At 48.1% G+C, this 18525-nt stretch overlaps 2 protein-coding genes across 3 annotated transcripts in view; one reads left to right on the top strand and one right to left on the bottom strand.

Annotated features, from left to right (window-relative positions):
* Positions 1–9921, top strand: part of LOC108926217 (hydrocephalus-inducing protein-like) — a 79078-nt gene extending 69157 nt beyond the window's left edge. The window contains 18 exon segments of the mRNA XM_029253542.1: positions 160–385; positions 735–956; positions 1127–1253; positions 1379–1544; positions 2007–2154; positions 2393–2600; positions 2939–3160; positions 3358–3527; positions 3775–3973; positions 4094–4252; positions 4391–4671; positions 5106–5325; positions 5473–5685; positions 5896–6059; positions 6888–7038; positions 7325–7555; positions 7659–7883; positions 8151–9921. Of these exon segments, the coding sequence (XP_029109375.1) occupies positions 160–385; positions 735–956; positions 1127–1253; positions 1379–1544; positions 2007–2154; positions 2393–2600; positions 2939–3160; positions 3358–3527; positions 3775–3973; positions 4094–4252; positions 4391–4671; positions 5106–5325; positions 5473–5685; positions 5896–6059; positions 6888–7038; positions 7325–7555; positions 7659–7883; positions 8151–8660 (3842 nt within the window). The 3' untranslated portion in view covers positions 8661–9921.
* Positions 9922–14993: 5072 nt separating this feature from the next.
* LOC108918964 (hydrocephalus-inducing protein homolog) overlaps positions 14994–18525 on the bottom strand; it is a 34955-nt gene continuing 31423 nt past the window's right edge. For both annotated transcript variants that reach the window (XM_029253676.1, XM_029253677.1), the window contains 6 exons: positions 18193–18405; positions 17819–17982; positions 16840–16990; positions 16323–16553; positions 15995–16219; positions 14994–15727 (listed from right to left, as the gene is read on the bottom strand). In XM_029253676.1, the coding sequence (XP_029109509.1) occupies positions 15218–15727; positions 15995–16219; positions 16323–16553; positions 16840–16990; positions 17819–17982; positions 18193–18405 (1494 nt within the window). In that variant the 3' untranslated portion in view covers positions 14994–15217. The remainder of the gene's footprint in view (positions 15728–15994; positions 16220–16322; positions 16554–16839; positions 16991–17818; positions 17983–18192; positions 18406–18525) is intronic.

Below are 18525 nucleotides of genomic sequence, written 5' to 3'. Positions count from 1 at the left end.
GTGTAATGAGGAACATTTATTCTGATGAAATAATTCTTTTTCTGTTGACCAGACCAGAATAACAAATGTAACCAAACAAATGTAAGAATTATTTTTCTTTCATTAGACCAGAGTAACGAACTTAACAAAACTAAGTCTTTTTTCCAATTTTGGCTTTAGCGACATCGCAGCCTGTAACCCCGCGCTCACGCCAGGAGAGCAGGACAGCTCCTAGACCAGCTACTGCTTTGGGGAGTGTGTCTAACCTACTTATGGGAGATCCCGAGCTTCCCCCGTTCTCTGTGGAGCCCAGCACTGGGAACATTAACCCTGGGGACAGCCTGACTTTCCACATCAAGTTCTCCCCTCTGGAGGTGGCTGAGTATGAAGGTCGCCTGATGTGCAGGTTAGACTCACCGTGAAGATTGGGATCCACGTGAAGGCGGCCAGGAAATTAGACTCATTTAAACTGTTGAAGCATGTGTGTTAGTTAAAATATTTTAAGCTCGATGTGGATGTGTAATATTACGCAGCATTTTGTTCTCTCAGCCAGTACTTTATATTGCTTCTGAAAGTACTGCAGTAAGAAGAAAAAGTCTTCAGTGTTTAATTTATGTGGTGTCATGTTATATACCTCCAGTCTCCCAGTATGATTCCCACGTGTACCACACATGGGTCCAGGTTTGTGTGCACTGAGCCGGGTGTGTGTCTGTCTGTTCAGAAGGGGCTTTTCTTCTTCTTCCCACTCCCTGTAGCATCCCCAACCTGAAAGAGGAGCAGGGCCCCACCATGGCGGTGAGCGGTCGCAGCCTGCTTCCCTACTGCCACTTTCACCTGGAGGACTCCGACTATCTCAGTGCCGGCAGGCGCAACCCAGACATGCGTGGCTCCTATGGGGCCCCTACCAAGGCCACATTGGACCCCAGCACTAGGGTCATTGAGTTTACCGCCGTGGGCATCGGTACCTCTGTCCCAAGGTATTTGATTTCCCTGTGCACTACCAGGATGCATTGTGGGATGCATCTTCTCACCAACACAGTTGCTTACCATGACCTGGAAATGGCATACATACACACATCAGCCAATCTCCTAATTCTTACTTTGACATTATACATTGTCACGTACTCTTATTTTCTCCCTTGTACAGGACCTTCAGCATGGTGAACCCAACCAGCAAGCCCTACTCCTTCGTGTGGAGGTGTGAGGACTTGGGAGAGACCTCCTTCAAGTGCATCACCCCCAAGGGTTCCATTCAGCCTGGAAAAAAAGCAGAGGTGTTTGTGTGTGTGTGTGTGTGTGTGTGTGTGTGTGTGTGTGTGTGTGTGTTTAAGAGTCAATGAACATCAGTTCTGTTCAAAGTCTTCATAGATTACCAGTCCATGGTATGTCTTCCATCTAGGTCACCTTTGAGTTTCAAGCCCACGACCTTGACATGGTAGAGTCCTTCTGGACCTTCCTGATTCCAGAGCAAGGCATCTCAGTTCCATTCCTGCTTGCGGGCATTGCCAGTGAGCCTAAGGTGTACATGGATCGTGTCCATCTCAACCTGGGCAGCCTGCTTGTGGGTAGGCACAACTCCCATATTTTGTAGTAATAAATTCCATATAGTATTTCCTCACCACTCTTTAAGCAATGGATATTTTCACTGTGCTGTGTGGCGATGACGCAGTTGTTTAGCTGGAACATGAAAAAGAAAAATTACCTGCTCTAATTTCTTCACAGTTCCCTCTTGAAATTATGTACCATATGTAATTTGGTATCTGCTTTAGTGTGTAACTGGATCTCACAACTGAAAACGTTTTAAGTCCTGATGGATCAGCATCTGATAAATAAATCTGGTGACACCTTACCTACATTCACCGTGTATTTCATGAAACTTTTGAATTCTTTACACGTGAATGAGCACAGAAAACCTAATGTCTTTTTGTATTTAGAAGAGTAATGTTAACAGCATCACAAAAAAGAAGAAAATGCCATCTCTTGGACAATATATATTTCATTCATGATACAAAGTTTGATGTCTGCAGGTCGCAGAATCCAGGAGATGGTGTACATAGTGAACGGGGAAGACATTCCTTACCGTTTCTCCATCCGTGAAACTTCCCGTCACGCAGAGGCCTTCCTTGACAGCCTGGAGCTGGACACTCTGGTGGGCACCGTGAGACCCCACGAAAGGTAAACCAAAGGGATCCTGAGGTACCTCTGCTAGTCATGAATCATCTGCCTTGAGCGGGGGCTTCAAGTTTACCATTTACATTATGGAAGCCTGGTGTAGAAACAATCCTTAGAGCTGACCACCTCGTGTCCCACATCTAAACCCTGGCAGAAAAAAATCAGTCTTGTCTTGTAAAACTTGTGTCAAATTGTTTGATGTGACAACGCAGGCTACACATCTCCACTGTTTTTGGCCCAGGTTCCCTGTGACCATCTCCTTCACTCCCAACCAAGAGGGCACAGTGTCCTTCAGCCTGGTGTGTGATGTGAGGAGCAAGATGCAGCCACTGACCCTGAATGTGAAGGCAGAATGCCACAGCCTGAGTGCTTGTGTGCAATGCCAGGGTCCAGATGGGGACATCACTGAGCTGAGCCCAGGGATCACCCACCAGGTTGACTTCAAGCAGGTGGGTAAAACGAGCTGTACCCTCAGGACTTTGCGGTCTCCTAGCATCTGACGATACATAGCTCTGGAAGAGCGTATTTCCTAATAGGCATGACTGTCAGTGACAGCAGGCTTAGGCACCATTATCTGATGGGCAATCTGGATATGTAACACATAAAAATAAAATGAAAATATGTTCTGTCTGAAACGAAGTAAGTAAGAAACTAGAAACTAAGTAAAGCCTCAGTTTATCCAGCATGCCTGGAATTTTGACATGAAGTGTAAACCATTATTTACTTTCATACTACTGTCATATATCCACAGAACTGCGCGTTATTTCTAAACCTCATTTCTGGACAGGTGGAGCTGAGTGACCGATCCTTGTGCCAATTCCTGCTGTCGAACCCATGCAAGTTCTGCCTGGATGTGCAGTATGAGCTGCTGGGCCCACCAGAGTTTCAGCGCCACCTGCAGGTGGACCCCGTGAGGGACTGCGTGCCTGTGGGTCAGCAGAGCCAGTGCACCGTGACCTTCTTGCCACTGAAGAAGTGTGTGATCAAGGATGTCATCCTTTCCCTTAGCGTGAGTGGCTGGAGTGGAGCCAGTGGGCAGCAGCGGCGTAGTGATTAAATGCACAGTCTTATGTCTTCGAGTTTGCCGGTTCTGGTCCTGATAGAAGGAACGACCGTAACACCCTTGAGCAGGATAGTCAACCTGATCGCTCAAGTATCCAGATGTGTGACTCCGCAAAATGCTTTTTTGCCTTTTGCTTTCTGCAGGTGAAGAACGGGCCAACGTTCAGCTGCTCCTTCTCAGGCTGCGCTGTGGCCCCCAGTGTGCATTTCTCCTTCCTCAAGCATAATTTTGGGATGAGCTTCCTATACAGTGCTGGCATGGTGCCTCCCTCACAGACGCTGGTTATCTCCAACAGGGGCAAACAGACACTGAGGTATCTCAACAGGGCTGGTCTGCATTACAGGGGTGTTAACACGATTACAGGGTTAGATGGCAAAACGGTTAAAACACCCCCCCCCCCTTGTGTCTTCTGCAGCCTTTTAATTTAATGAACCTGTCTGACTGATTCAGTTCCGTATTCCAGGCATGCTGAATAAACTGAGGCTTCGCTTAAATTTATAAAGGTGTGTAAAAAGATTTTTTTTAAGCTCTGATGTGGAGGTGTCATGTGTCCTTTGTAGCCTGGGATGCCTGTTTCACAACACAGCACACTTGGAGGTGGGCTTCCAGCCCGAAATGTTGCCCCCCGGTGGAGCAGCGGAGGTCCCGATCACATTTTACGCACGAAAAGTCATGCACTACAAGGAGAAGATCGTCTTCGAGATCAACGAGTGCACCAGGCAGGTGGTGGAGATCCTGGGTCAGGGCATCAAAATGAAGGTATGTCGACATTAAACTGTGCTCTGAAATCCAGGAGTGAGTCCGAAAGAGACGTCTGCCTTTGCTGTTAATCCCTTGTCTGAATGACCCGTGACTCTCCTCTGTGTCCTTTCCTCTCAGATCGAAGTGGAAAACCCCAAACAGAAGGTGGTGAACCTGGGGGCTCTCCAGATTGGCCAGAGGACCAAGACAGTGGTCCCTGTGGTGAACAACAGCCCCGCACCACTGACCGTCTGCCTGCTTTTCAGCCCGTCTGTGCACACACTGCTGGACCCCAAGGTGTTGTGGGCCCCCCGTTTTTCTTATTATTTGCGTCGCAGCACCACAGCATCTGTTATCCAAAGTGTCTGAGGGTGACTAAACGTGGGGAAGTTCAGAGAATCTCCGAAGTAACAGCTTGGTGCTCTCTATCTCTAGGTGTTCTCAGTGAGCCCAACTGGTGAGGTAACGCTGAAGGCCAGTGGGGGGCGCTGCTTGTTGGAGCTGCTGTTCTCCCCAAAGCAGCACATGGCCCCGTTTAGGGAAGAGCTGCAGTTGGAGTGCCTGGGGACAGTGTGCCCCCTGCTGGTGCTGCAGGGCTGCTGCCATGGCGTGGAGGTGATGCTTGACCAGACCTGCCTGCCTTTTGGGGCTGTGGCCAAGGGTGGACAAGCTAGTCGCCGTGTTGTCATGAGTAATACGGGAGACATGGGAGCGAGGTAGAGTCTCTCTTTCACACACACCCACACATGCACACACATGCACACACATATGCCCAGACTCTTACACATGCGCTTATGCTCTTACTTTCAATCCTATGTACACACACACAAATTCACACACAATTCACAAGCCCACTCGCACAGGCACACCCCGCACATGCACTTCGTGTTCTTCCACAAACTTGTTCACACTCCGTCGCCCTTTGATCTCACACATATAAACACATTCTCCTTTGTTTACTACTGAAATACATATGGACCACATCCAGTTACAGACAGTAGCAGAATGGAAGACATTTATTTTACGTCACCTCAGTCTATCAAATAAACCGAGTCGATGTTAAAAGCTCTGCAAGACAATTTAATGATTCCAGTCTCTCTCTCTCTCTCTCTCTCTCTCTCTCTCTCTCTCTCTCGCTCTCTGCTCTCAGGTTCAAGTGGGATACAAAGAAATTTTCCCCTGACTTCTCCATAAGTCCAACAGAGGGGTACATCTGCCCTGGAATGGTAATCCCATTTGACGTGACCTTTTCCCCAGTGGAACTGAGCCAGGATATTCGCTACGAAAATGTTCCCTGCACCATCGAGGGCGCCAAGCCCATCAGGCTCACTGTGTCAGGGTCCTGTGTCATGCCCCTCGTCACCAAGGAGGTAGGTTGCCAATTTCACAACGAACCTATGGACCAATCCATCAGGGATGAGTCCAAATTATTACTCATCCACTGTTGCTTCATTGTGGTTCTCCGCTCTGTCTTCTGCAGTGCTCTGTGCTCTCCCATCCTTCGTTGTCTCCTGCAGGTGGTGAACTTTGTTTGCCAAGTGCGCAGTCAACAATCGCAGACCATCACCCTGTCCAACCGCACGGGTCAGCGCTGGAGCCTCAAGCCAGAGCTGGAAGGAGAACACTGGAGCGCCCCGTCTTCCCTTGTGATCGAACCGTTCCAGCTGAACAAGCCCTTTGAAATCATTTACAAGCCTCTCGTCATGACAGCCGACGGCAAGAAGCATCAAGTCAGCTGCCTCTCCTTGCCTCTTTCCTCACTCTTGTTTTCTCTTTCTGCTGAGTGAGGGCATTGGGCGTCAGTCACAGATAACACGGCGCCACCGAGGCACAGAAGTCCTCTGAATACTGAGATGAACTAACGTGACAGATGCTTTGTTCTTAGGATGCATCGGAAACGTCTCTCTGACCCTTAACTACCTTTTGCTGTCTGCCACCAGGGCTCTGTATTCTTCTCCTTCCCCGATGGAACGGCCACACAGTACACCCTGCTTGGAATCTCGGAGCCCCCGAAAGCAGCTGGCACCATCTTCCGCGAGATGCCATGCAAAACCCCCTACACAGAGCTGCTGCCTGCGCACAACTGGCTGGCCAAGCTCCAGAGGTACACACACAAAGACCCGGCATAATGATCATGTTAAAGAGCAGCCCAGCTCCTCAAGGTGCTGCACATCATCACTGGCTGGGTATCTGTCACTTCCACAGTTATTTAGGTCAATAATTTCTTCTTGATGTCATGCAGAAAAACTTCTCGCTCACACACTGCATTCAGCACAGCTGCACTTTCATTATGGCGCTTTACAAAAGCTCGAGAGAAAATGGACTTATCACAGAAGCAGTGAAGGGCCTACATTTCATTCCAGTATCACACACATGCTGTTCAGTTTCTTCTTCTCTTCCTCTGTGCTCACGCTGTGAAATCTCTCAGCCTGGCAAGACCTGTAGCTAATGACTCCGTTCAATGTCGATAAGCACTGAGTGAGAATGCTGTAGACCATATTCGAAACAAGCGGGACATGGGAGATGTGTTCCCCCAGCGTTCAACTTAGATTAATTCTTTTTGGGAAATATCCTAAATATCTGTGTATAGTTCCACTGAGTACTACCGATTATATTTTTGCCTTCCAGTTCTCGACAAGTTCTCATGGGACTAGTGTAGTCTTTGAGATTTCCTCCTTTCCCGCCACCTCTTAATTTTTAAATTTGAGTTTCAGGCGAGGTCCCTTTTTCCCCCCAAAGTTTTTACATGAGCACAACACAGACTGTTACCTTTAAAGGCAAACAAACGACTCCTAATATAATATGAATGGGCGAGTTGGGTTGCTGTCACTTGGGTTACGACAGTTGATAACACATCGTGCTGCTGCCCACAGGCTGTACCATTTTCTTCTGCAGAAATGAAAACTAAGCGAGACTATATCTCTGTTGCCAGGTTCCGTGTTGTTGCGGAGATCATTAAGACTGAACATCCTGACAGCACTGTGTCCCTCAAAGGACTGGACTATCTGGATGTGCCGGCGTTGACCAAGAGGGACTACAAACTCTCCTTCTTCACCTATAAAGAAGGGCTGTATAATGCCAGGGTGAGGATACGATGTCAGTCTGTTCACGCTGACCGTACTTGCATATCGTTGCTTTGAATAAGAGCTGTGAACAACCAAGCAAGAAATAGAATCCGAGTTGTGATCTTCAGTGAACTTTTCATGTCATAATTAATACGTGTGTGAGCATGTACTGCAGTATTATGGGGGGGTGGTTCGTTTTGTCAATAACGGGTATTCCAGATGGATCCGATTCTCATTCGTTCCCTTTCCATGCAGCTGTTTGCCTGTCCAGGTGATGTTTCCATGTGTTTTTTTGCACGTCCAGGTGACTTTCCGCAATGAGGTGACCCAGGAGTACCAGTTCTATTATCTAAACTTCAAAGCAACAGCGCCAGGAGTGATCCGGACCATCGAGATGGCCACACCGTTACGGCAGACGGCCTCGGCCACAGTGGAGGTGGAGAACCCGCTCTCTGTCACTGTCTCCTTCACAGTGGAGTGCCGCAGTGCGGACATCAGTGTGCCGTCCCTGCTGTCTGTGCCTGCAATGTCCACGGTATGACTCAAAAATCCGCCCAGTGCCTTTCTCCAGTGCTTGCCTCTCGCTGGGATAATTCTCATGCCTCCATTCCCAAATGTGTGTTTGCCCACCGCTCCAGGGTACGCTAACATTTGAGTACCAGCCCTTACGGGTAGGCGACTTTGCCACCCGCCTCAGCCTGCACAATGTCGATCTGGGCTACTTCCACTATGACCTGGTGCTCAAGGCACTGCCTGCCCCCCCGGAGAAGCCGCTCTTCTTCCGCGCACCGCTGGGCAGTGGCCAGTACGGCACCGCCAAGTTCGTCAACTACTCCCGCATCAAGACTGAGTACATTTGCAAGGTATCGTGTGGCTTTCGGACTCCAGTGTTTAGGCCTCACGTAGTCACAAGCGTCTGCTGTTCACTCTGTTCTCTTTCCTTTCCGCTGATCGGCCTCTCTACCTTTGCTAACAGAAGGTTGTAACTCACCCAGAATGCTCATGACTCTCTGCTCTTCGGTGCTTCATGTAATTACAGCACATCTCACATTAGGAGTATATCATCGTGCACACACCCTGAAACTTTTTGGATAAGTATGTAACCCCTTCTCTTAAATGTAACGTCTTAGACGGACAGTCCTGACTTCACAGTGGAGAAGAGCATCAGTGTGTCTGCAGGGAACCAGGCAGGCATTGAAGTCAGTGTGGAGGTGCACTTTGAGCCCTGTCAGCTGGGGGAGAGCCGGGCAACCCTCACCATTACCTCCGGCCCCGGCGGCGAGTATGTGTTCCCACTCATCGGCACCAGCGTTCCCCCCAAAGCTCAGGGCCCTTTCCCTGTCCGCATGGGCACCAGCATCTCCATCCCCTTCAAGAATGTTTTCCTACAGGCCACAGCCTTCTCCTTCCAGGTAGATAACCCAGCTTTCACTGTGAAGGGGGTGGAAACTGTTCGTTCCAAGAAATCCCTCAACGTCCTGGTTTCGTATGAAGGCTCTGCAACGGGTTCCCACGGGCCCTGCACCGGAAAGCTCACCATCTTCAGCCCACGGACCGAGGGCCATGGCCAGAGCATCAGCTGGATCTACTACCTGAAGGGCATCAGCCACGAACTCTCCCAACGGGACAAGCCCTCTTAGAGGACTGCTCGCCTCCCACAGCCCCCTGGGCATGTCTTGTACCCACACTATGGATATTTTCATTACTCAGGCTAATTGCATGGTTTTATAGTGCTTGACCGGAATTGTGTTAGATGCTTAACTTTGCCATTTTTGCGTGTAATATAGATTGATAGGATTGGTACTGTGTTTCTTAATGAATGTCAGTATTTCTGTCCTTTTGAAATATTAGTGAAAAGACCGTGTTACATTTTTGCATTTATTCATTTAGCAGATGCTGTTAGCCAGATGTGAGCCCTGAGGTTTAAAAAGTGGATCCAGGCAACAATCACTGAAAATAACTGTAACTGTGGTCCTGTTCCCTTAATGGATACCTGGGCCATTGGTATCTGTTTTCTTAAATACGTAATTGTGACCACGGTATAGTTCTGAACAAGACAGCGTACTCACCGTTCAGGCACCTCTGCATCCGCACACGGAGAGGATGACAGACACTGTAAGAAACATTACAAGTTCCTTTCACTGTAAGGCCATCCACAGACCTCCTACATTTTTGGAAGAAACATACTGAGTTCTAACAGTGGGCAGAGCTCAGCTGGACCGACAAAGTGCAGATCACATTCTACAGATAATGAGTGGCTGCAGGATCCCACCAGTTTTTCCCCACCCTTTTCCTGTCCAGTGGTCAAACAGAAGGTACATGACTGTGTCTATATGAACACGGAGACTTGTCAGCGGGAAACAGAAGACGGTCCAGTGAATTACAAAACATACCTCGTCTCATTTCTGTGACACACATATATTTGCAGACTAAAGTTATATTTATTTACTGAGCTCATTATTAGTATCAATATCCCAGTAAAATATACACTTTGCACAATTGTGTATGTTTGGTAACAAATCCTAACCTATAGTCTGTAGTGGAGTCAGTCTGGAATCTGGTACCTGTGCCCTTTTACTAGAGTACCACACATTTTTCTTCTCTCATGTTCAGTGGATTTCATCCAGCATTATTTTGTGAAGTGTAGATTATTGTACATAAAGTGAGCTTTAGGCAAAATGCCCAACATTCCTTATGAGAGTATAGTCTGTGAGGCTGCCCATAACTGCTGTGGAGTTGGGTAACACAGTGGTAATGTGAGTACATAGATACATAGCCACAGTTTTAAATTGCTTAACTCATAGTTATTACTTTCTCTTTTTAAATTTCTCTGTACTTTTTTCTTTTCTGCACTACATAAATGTTTTTAAGAACTCGGAGGCGAACTATTGGGAATGATGCTCTGCAACAATAAACTGAATTGAACTTAATGTGGTATGTGTTCCAGAATCTTCAACATTGGGATGTTTCTTTGTTATAAACATACAAAAATGTAAGAAAACTGCCATAGAAGACCTTGCCCTCTCTGCTGTTAAAATCCCCAAACAGGTTACTTGACAAACTTTTCTTTCTTGTCATGTCTGGTGGAAGCATCACCAGCAAACATTCACCAACCAAACTTAGTAGTCCATTAAGAACCCTATTTTGGGATTACCATCCCACCAGCCCACTTTCACACAGCATTCACATTACATTTATATTTATTCATTTAGCTGATTCTCTTCTCCAAAGTGACTTCCAATGTTAAGATAATTACAGTTATTTACCTGTTATGTATCAGGGTAATTTTACTGAAACAATTTAGGCTAAGTACCTTGCTCAAGGGTACTACAGCTAGAGATGGAATCTGAACAAACGCTGGGGCACTAACTGCACGACCACGACATATTTTTCATTGACTCTCAGTGAACGATAAAAAGATGTTGTCTTTGAGATTGTAAAATGCAATCGGCCCACTGGGATGCTAACAATAGCAGCAAGATATTTCACCAGATTGGATTAATTGATCTTAGAGAAACAGTTTTTTTTGCTCACTTTCCTGCCACCTCGTGGACGCAATAAGTTACTGCAGTATAAGGTTGTTTTAAAAGATTTTGTAACGACCCACGTTACTGGGCGTTTGACTGGGAAAATGGGTTTATTGTAAATAGTTATATTGTGGGTAAAAGGGAATTGTGGTCAACCGCTATAGAGACTTATGGGGAATATAAGGGGGGGGGCTGTGTTAGCCTGTAATAAGACAAGGAAACCTTGCGAGGTGCTAGGTCTCACGCCATCATCTATCAATCCCTCAGCAAGGCCTGCTGCTAATCGAGAGATACAGTATAAAAGGGCATCCCGGAAGCTTTTCAATATGGAACCTCCAAAGAGAAACCGTAGCGCTCCATTCCTGTTTGCTTCCTTGTTCCTCATGTAATTGCTTCCCCGGTTTTTGATCTTTGCCTTGCCTTGCCCGACTACGATTCTTGTTACTCTCATTTGGACAACATATGCTCATCGATCGACCCTCACCTGTTATCTGGCCACTCTTTCGCCTGACCCTCACTGCATAATAAAGAACTATAAGCACAGCACTTGAGTCTGTCACTCAATCCCATCCACCAGCATGGCAGAAGGTTCCGCCTCACCCATGGACTCAGCGGAGCTCGGCTGCCTGCACAACGCCGTCTCGGTACAAAGCGTCCTGGTGGGAGCCCACAAGAAATCCCTAAAGCGAATCGAGAGGATGCTCTATGACCTGATTTTAGCTCTTCATGCCAGCTGGCTTATTCTGTCCACAGAGGACACTGCAGAAAACCCCCTTAGTGGTGACTCGACCACGGTGCCTCCAAGCACCGAAAGGTACGACAGGTTGCTGGACCACTGCCAAGGTTTCCTTATGCAGCATGAGCTGGTATTCTCCTGCTCCCCCTAAATGTACCAGTCAAATGAAGCAAAGATTGCGTATCTGGTAGCTCTCCGAACTGGGCCAGCGTGACAATAGGTGATGGCGGACTGATGCACCCGCACCAAAACCACGTATGCCGATTTCTGCAAGAAGTTCAAGGCCATCTTCAGCCATCCACTGTCAGCACGTGCTGCTAGCAACTGCCTCGTGTGCATTTGGCAAGGGAACCGGTCAGTGGCTACGTATGCACTGTAGCTCTGAACACTGGCAGAACAAAGCAGATGAAACAGGGAAGAAAGATGGGGGGCTGCGTCCTTGCATCGACTATCGGGGGTTAAACGATATCACGGTCCGATACCCACACCCATTGCCATAGATCACTGCTGCCTTAGAGAGGATCCATGGGGCAACAGTGTTTACCAAACTGGATCTGAGGAGCGCATACAACTTTATTCCTATCTGCCAGGGGAACAAATAAAAGACTGCTTTCAGCATCTCCCTTAGCCATTATGAATACCTGGTCATGCCGTTTGGTCTGTCCAATGCTCCCTCAGTGTTTCAGGTCTTTGTGAACCACATGCTTGGGGACCTGGTCAACCAGAGTCTGCTGGTCTCTTTGGACGACATCCTGAGGTAATGGCAGTGTTGAGCCAGCTCCTATGTAATTGCCTCTTTGTCAAAGGGGAGAAAGGCCTGTTTCACCAGCCATGGGTGTCCTTCCTGGGGTACATTCTCAGCAAAGAGGGAGTAGCCATGGACCCAGAGAAGGTGCGTGCTGTGGTGGAATGCCTCAGACCTACCACGGTGAAGGCAATTCAATGTTTTCTAGGGTCTGCGAACTTCTATCGCCAGTTTATCTGGGGTTTCAGCATCATTGCTGCTCCCTTCATCGCGCTCACTGCAAGCAAGGGTCCTTGGTTGGCCTGGATCGATTCTGCTGGCCACACCTTCCAGGAACTGAAGGCCCGGTTCATCTCCTCTCCTATACTCAAATACCCCAACCCTCCCCCCTACCATTTGTGTTTGAAATGGATGCTTGCTCATGGGGAATCCACCTAAGCTCTATCCTTGTGTGTATTTCTCAAGCAAACTGTCATCAACCGAGTGGAATTATGACATCAGCAATCAAGAGCTGTTGGCCATCAAGCTGATACTAGAAGAATGGAGGCCTTGGTTTGAAGGCGCCATTTATCCCTTCCCAGTTTTAACTGATCACAGAAATCTGGAATACCTTCAAAAGGCCCTCTGGCTTAACGCCCGTCAGGCCCGCTGGGCTCTGTTCTTCACCCGGTTCAGGGTCACGGTGTTGTACCAGCCGGGTTCCAAGAACACCAAAGTGGATGCCCTGTTCAGAATACCTGACCCAGAACTTGCACCCAGTAACCCTGAGCTGATCCTCCCCAAATGTTGAATGGTCGCGCCTATGAGATGGCAGTTCTTTCGAGAACTACAGGAGCCCCAGGCAACCGAGGCAGGTCCCTCCGACAAGCCCGACGGTAAGGACTATGTGCCGACCAGGATGAGATCCTCCCTGTTGCAGTGGACACGTGACCCTCTCGCCTCAGGTCATCCTGATGTTCGGTGGACTCTCTCCCTCTTGCAAGGGTGCTTCTGGTGGTCCTCCATGCTGGACGACATTTGGGACTATGTTGAATCTTGTGCCACATGCTCCCAGGCAGGGACCCCAACACTGAAACCTGCGGGCCTGCTGGAACCTCTGCCTTACAGCTTCCCACCCATGGTCCCACATGTCAGGAAGTCGACCGCCCCGTGTCGGAAAGTAAGACCACCATACTCACTTTGATTGACCGTTTTTCAAAAGCTTGTTGTCTGATCCCTCTCCCCAAGTTGCCAAACGCTTTGGAGATGGAGTTGCTACAGAATGCTGCTGTGAGGATTGTTAGAATTGTTATGAGAACTAGGAAATAACCATGTAGCTACCATGTAACACACACACACATTTTCAGAACCGCTTGTCCCATACAGGGTCGCGGGGAACCAGAGCCTACCCAGCAACACAGGGCGTAAGGCCGGAGGGGGAGGGGACACACCCAGGACGGGACGCCAGTCTGCCGCAAGGCACCCCAAACGGGACTCAAACCCCAGACCCACTGGAGAGCAGGACCTGGTCCAACCCACTGCACCACCGCGCCCCTCCATGTAACACCGGTACTCAAAATTCTTGCAATGGCTTCCGGATTATAAAATCCTACTTCTGACCTACAAGGCAGTAAATGAAATTGCTCTGACTGACCTTTGAGAGATTGTTTCTATATTTCAAAACATTCTTTGTTCATTGAATGCAGGTTACCTTAAAGTACCTATAGTCAATATGTTCTCAGTTGGAGAGTCCACCTTTAGCTATATAGAACATACACTTTGGAATAGCCTGCCTGTTGTCAGGAATGCCACGTCTGTCTCAGCCTTTACATCCAAGTAGTGTAATTCCTCTTTGCTGTTTTTTTTTTCCTTCTGCGTAAAAAGTCAGTTACTAGCCATTTTCTTGTTAAGGATCGTTTCTTTATGACGAGGGCTCATGGGGGGTGCGGTGGTGCAGCGGGTTTGGCTGGGTCCTGCTTTCTGGTGGGTTTGGGGTTCGAGTCTTGCTTGGGGTGCCTGGTGTCCAGTTCTGGGTGTCTTCCCTCCAGCCTTGCGCCATATGTTGCCAGGTAAGGCTCTGGTTTGCTGCAACCCCACTTGGGACAAGTGGTTTCGGACAGTGTGTGTGTGATAAGACGTGAGGAGGCTGACCAGCACCCCATGTTAACTGAAGCTGATGACTGTCTACCATGATGGACAAGAAATACTCATATGATCTGGGACATCAAGTTATTAAGACTTTGTTACAATGTTATGAGTTGTAAATTATCTTAAAATCCTTTTTTTATATCTAGAATGTCCAGGAGGGGTGGGCAGCCGCTGACACTTGGACTCCCAGAGTTTTTTTCTCCATTGCCTAGGTTTTTGTTTTGTGAATGGAAGTTTTTTCAGCTTTTATTTTATAAACTTTTTAAAGTTGTGTTTTTATGATTTTCTATTCATCTAGTGCCACATTCCCCACTGCCATGCATGCAGCTTCCCACCAGAGTATCAGGCACACCTGGCACACCTGAAATCTGCCACTGAGCTGAGTCTATAAAAGGTCTTGTGATCTCTACAGATGGACCCATAACTGCTTCATGACTTGGGAATCCTATGAATCCTCCTCTGGGCTCTGTGTTGTTCTTTCATTTTGTTCCTGAACTTTACTGTAAATAAACACTATAATGAAATCTCACATTTGGATCCACAAAACATGCGTTAGTATCATTATATCTAGTCATGTGTAGGTGCAACATTGAAATAAATGTAATTCGTTGAACATTTTCAATAAATTACCCTAACAATAAGTGATAAACAAGAGATGGACAAGAGCTTTTTGAAGTATTTTGGAAATGCATCTAACCACTTCTAATCAGCAGATTATGAATTTAAGAACATATCTGTTATCCTATCTAAGCCTGCAAAAACAACCTAGGTTAAGGTTGCCAACTGGACCATACTGGGTCATTTTGCAGAGCCTTCTGAATTTCAATTTTGCCTTTATTGTTCAAAAGCACCAAGCGCAGAAAAGAGAAGAAAAAAATGAGGCAAAGTTCTCTAGTTTTCTGCATTTGAAGTGGAGCTTTGTACTTTTCATAGTTACATTTATTCATTTTCCATACACTTTTCTCTAAAGCAACAAACAAGTGGTGGCTGGGTAAAAGGGGCAGTGGTGGTAAATTATGGGTGAGAGACATGCCCAGGGGGCTGTGGGAGGCGAGCAGTCCTCTAAGAGGGCTTGTCCCGTTGGGAGAGTTCGTGGCTGATGCCCTTCAGGTAGTAGATCCAGCTGATGCTCTGGCCATGGCCCTCGGTCCGTGGGCTGAAGATGGTGAGCTTTCCGGTGCAGGGCCCGTGGGAACCCGTTGCAGAGCCTTCATACGAAACCAGGACGTTGAGGGATTTCTTGGAACGAACAGTTTCCACCCCCTTCACAGTGAAAGCTGGGTTATCTACCTGGAAGGAGAAGGCTGTGGCCTGTAGGAAAACATTCTTGAAGGGGATGGAGATGCTGGTGCCCATGCGGACAGGGAAAGGGCCCTGAGCTTTGGGGGGAACGCTGGTGCCGATGAGTGGGAACACATACTCGCCGCCGGGGCCGGAGGTAATGGTGAGGGTTGCCCGGCTCTCCCCCAGCTGACAGGGCTCAAAGTGCACCTCCACACTGACTTCAATGCCTGCCTGGTTCCCTGCAGACACACTGATGCTCTTCTCCACTGTGAAGTCAGGACTGTCCGTCTAAGACGTTACATTTAAGAGAAGGGGTTACATACTTATCCAAAAAGTTTCAGGGTGTGTGCACGATGATATACTCCTAATGTGAGATGTGCTGTAATTACATGAAGCACCGAAGAGCAGAGAGTCATGAGCATTCTGGGTGAGTTACAACCTTCTGTTAGCAAAGGTAGAGAGGCCGATCAGCGGAAAGGAAAGAGAACAGAGTGAACAGCAGACGCTTGTGACTACGTGAGGCCTAAACACTGGAGTCCGAAAGCCACACGATACCTTGCAAATGTACTCAGTCTTGATGCGGGAGTAGTTGACGAACTTGGCGGTGCCGTACTGGCCACTGCCCAGCGGTGCGCGGAAGAAGAGCGGCTTCTCCGGGGGGGCAGGCAGTGCCTTGAGCACCAGGTCATAGTGGAAGTAGCCCAGATCGACATTGTGCAGGCTGAGGCGGGTGGCAAAGTCGCCTACCCGTAAGGGCTGGTACTCAAATGTTAGCGTACCCTGGAGCGGTGGGCAAACACACATTTGGGAATGGAGGCATGAGAATTATCCCAGCGAGAGGCAAGCACTGGAGAAAGGCACTGGGCGGATTTTTGAGTCATACCGTGGACATTGCAGGCACAGACAGCAGGGACGGCACACTGATGTCCGCACTGCGGCACTCCACTGTGAAGGAGACAGTGACAGAGAGCGGGTTCTCCACCTCCACTGTGGCCGAGGCCGTCTGCCGTAACGGTGTGGCCATCTCGATGGTCCGGATCACTCCTGGCGCTGTTGCTTTGAAGTTTAGATAATAGAACTGGTACTCCTGGGTCACCTCATTGCGGAAAGTCACCTGGACGTGCAAAAAAACACATGGAAACATCACCTGGACAGGCAAACAGCTGCATGGAAAGGGAACGAATGAGAATCGGATCCATCTGGAATACCCGTTATTGACAAAACGAACCACCCCCCCATAATACTGCAGTACATGCTCACACACGTATTAATTATGACATGAAAAGTTCACTGAAGATCACAACTCGGATTCTATTTCTTGCTTGGTTGTTCACAGCTCTTATTCAAAGCAACGATATGCAAGTACGGTCAGCGTGAACAGACTGACATCGTATCCTCACCCTGGCATTATACAGCCCTTCTTTATAGGTGAAGAAGGAGAGTTTGTAGTCCCTCTTGGTCAACGCCGGCACATCCAGATAGTCCAGTCCTTTGAGGGACACAGTGCTGTCAGGATGTTCAGTCTTAATGATCTCCGCAACAACACGGAACCTGGCAACAGAGATATAGTCTCGCTTAGTTTTCATTTCTGCAGAAGAAAATGGTACAGCCTGTGGGCAGCAGCACGATGTGTTATCAACTGTCGTAACCCAAGTGACAGCAACCCAACTCGCCCATTCATATTATATTAGGAGTCGTTTGTTTGCCTTTAAAGGTAACAGTCTGTGTTGTGCTCATGTAAAAACTTTGGGGGGAAAAAGGGACCTCGCCTGAAACTCAAATTTAAAAATTAAGAGGTGGCGGGAAAGGAGGAAATCTCAAAGACTACACTAGTCCCATGAGAACTTGTCGAGAACTGGAAGGCAAAAATATAATCGGTAGTACTCAGTGGAACTATACACAGATATTTAGGATATTTCCCAAAAAGAATTAATCTAAGTTGAACGCTGGGGGAACACATCTCCCATGTCCCGCTTGTTTCGAATATGGTCTACAGCATTCTCACTCAGTGCTTATCGACATTGAACGGAGTCATTAGCTACAGGTCTTGCCAGGCTGAGAGATTTCACAGCGTGAGCACAGAGGAAGAGAAGAAGAAACTGAACAGCATGTGTGTGATACTGGAATGAAATGTAGGCCCTTCACTGCTTCTGTGATAAGTCCATTTTCTCTCGAGCTTTTGTAAAGCGCCATAATGAAAGTGCAGCTGTGCTGAATGCAGTGTGTGAGCGAGAAGTTTTTCTGCATGACATCAAGAAGAAATTATTGACCTAAATAACTGTGGAAGTGACAGATACCCAGCCAGTGATGATGTGCAGCACCTTGAGGAGCTGGGCTGCTCTTTAACATGATCATTATGCCGGGTCTTTGTGTGTGTACCTCTGGAGCTTGGCCAGCCAGTTGTGCGCAGGCAGCAGCTCTGTGTAGGGGGTTTTGCATGGCATCTCGCGGAAGATGGTGCCAGCTGCTTTCGGGGGCTCCGAGATTCCAAGCAGGGTGTACTGTGTGGCCGTTCCATCGGGGAAGGAGAAGAATACAGAGCCCTGGTGGCAGACAGCAAAAGGTAGTTAAGGGTCAGAGAGACGTTTCCGATGCATCCTAAGAACAAAGCATCTGTCACGTTAGTTCATCTCAGTATTCAGAGGACTTCTGTGCCTCGGTGGCGCCGTGTTATCTGTGACTGACGCCCAATGCCCTCACTCAGCAGAAAGAGAAAACAAGAGTGAGGAAAGAGGCAAGGAGAGGCAGCTGACTTGATGCTTCTTGCCGTCGGCTGTCATGACGAGAGGCTTGTAAATGATTTCAAAGGGCTTGTTCAGCTGGAACGGTTCGATCACAAGGGAAGACGGGGCGCTCCAGTGTTCTCCTTCCAGCTCTGGCTTGAGGCTCCAGCGCTGACCCGTGCGGTTGGACAGGGTGATGGTCTGCGATTGTTGACTGCGCACTTGGCAAACAAAGTTCACCACCTGCAGGAGACAACGAAGGATGGGAGAGCACAGAGCACTGCAGAAGACAGAGCGGAGAACCACAATGAAGCAACAGTGGATGAGTAATAATTTGGACTCATCCCTGATGGATTGGTCCAT

This window comes from Scleropages formosus, chromosome 7 (assembly GCF_900964775.1).
Source record: "Scleropages formosus chromosome 7, fSclFor1.1, whole genome shotgun sequence".
In the NCBI taxonomy this organism is placed as follows: Eukaryota; Metazoa; Chordata; class Actinopteri; order Osteoglossiformes; family Osteoglossidae; genus Scleropages; species Scleropages formosus.
Note: the sequence above shows the minus strand (reverse complement) of the source record. Positions and strands in the feature narration are given on the sequence as shown.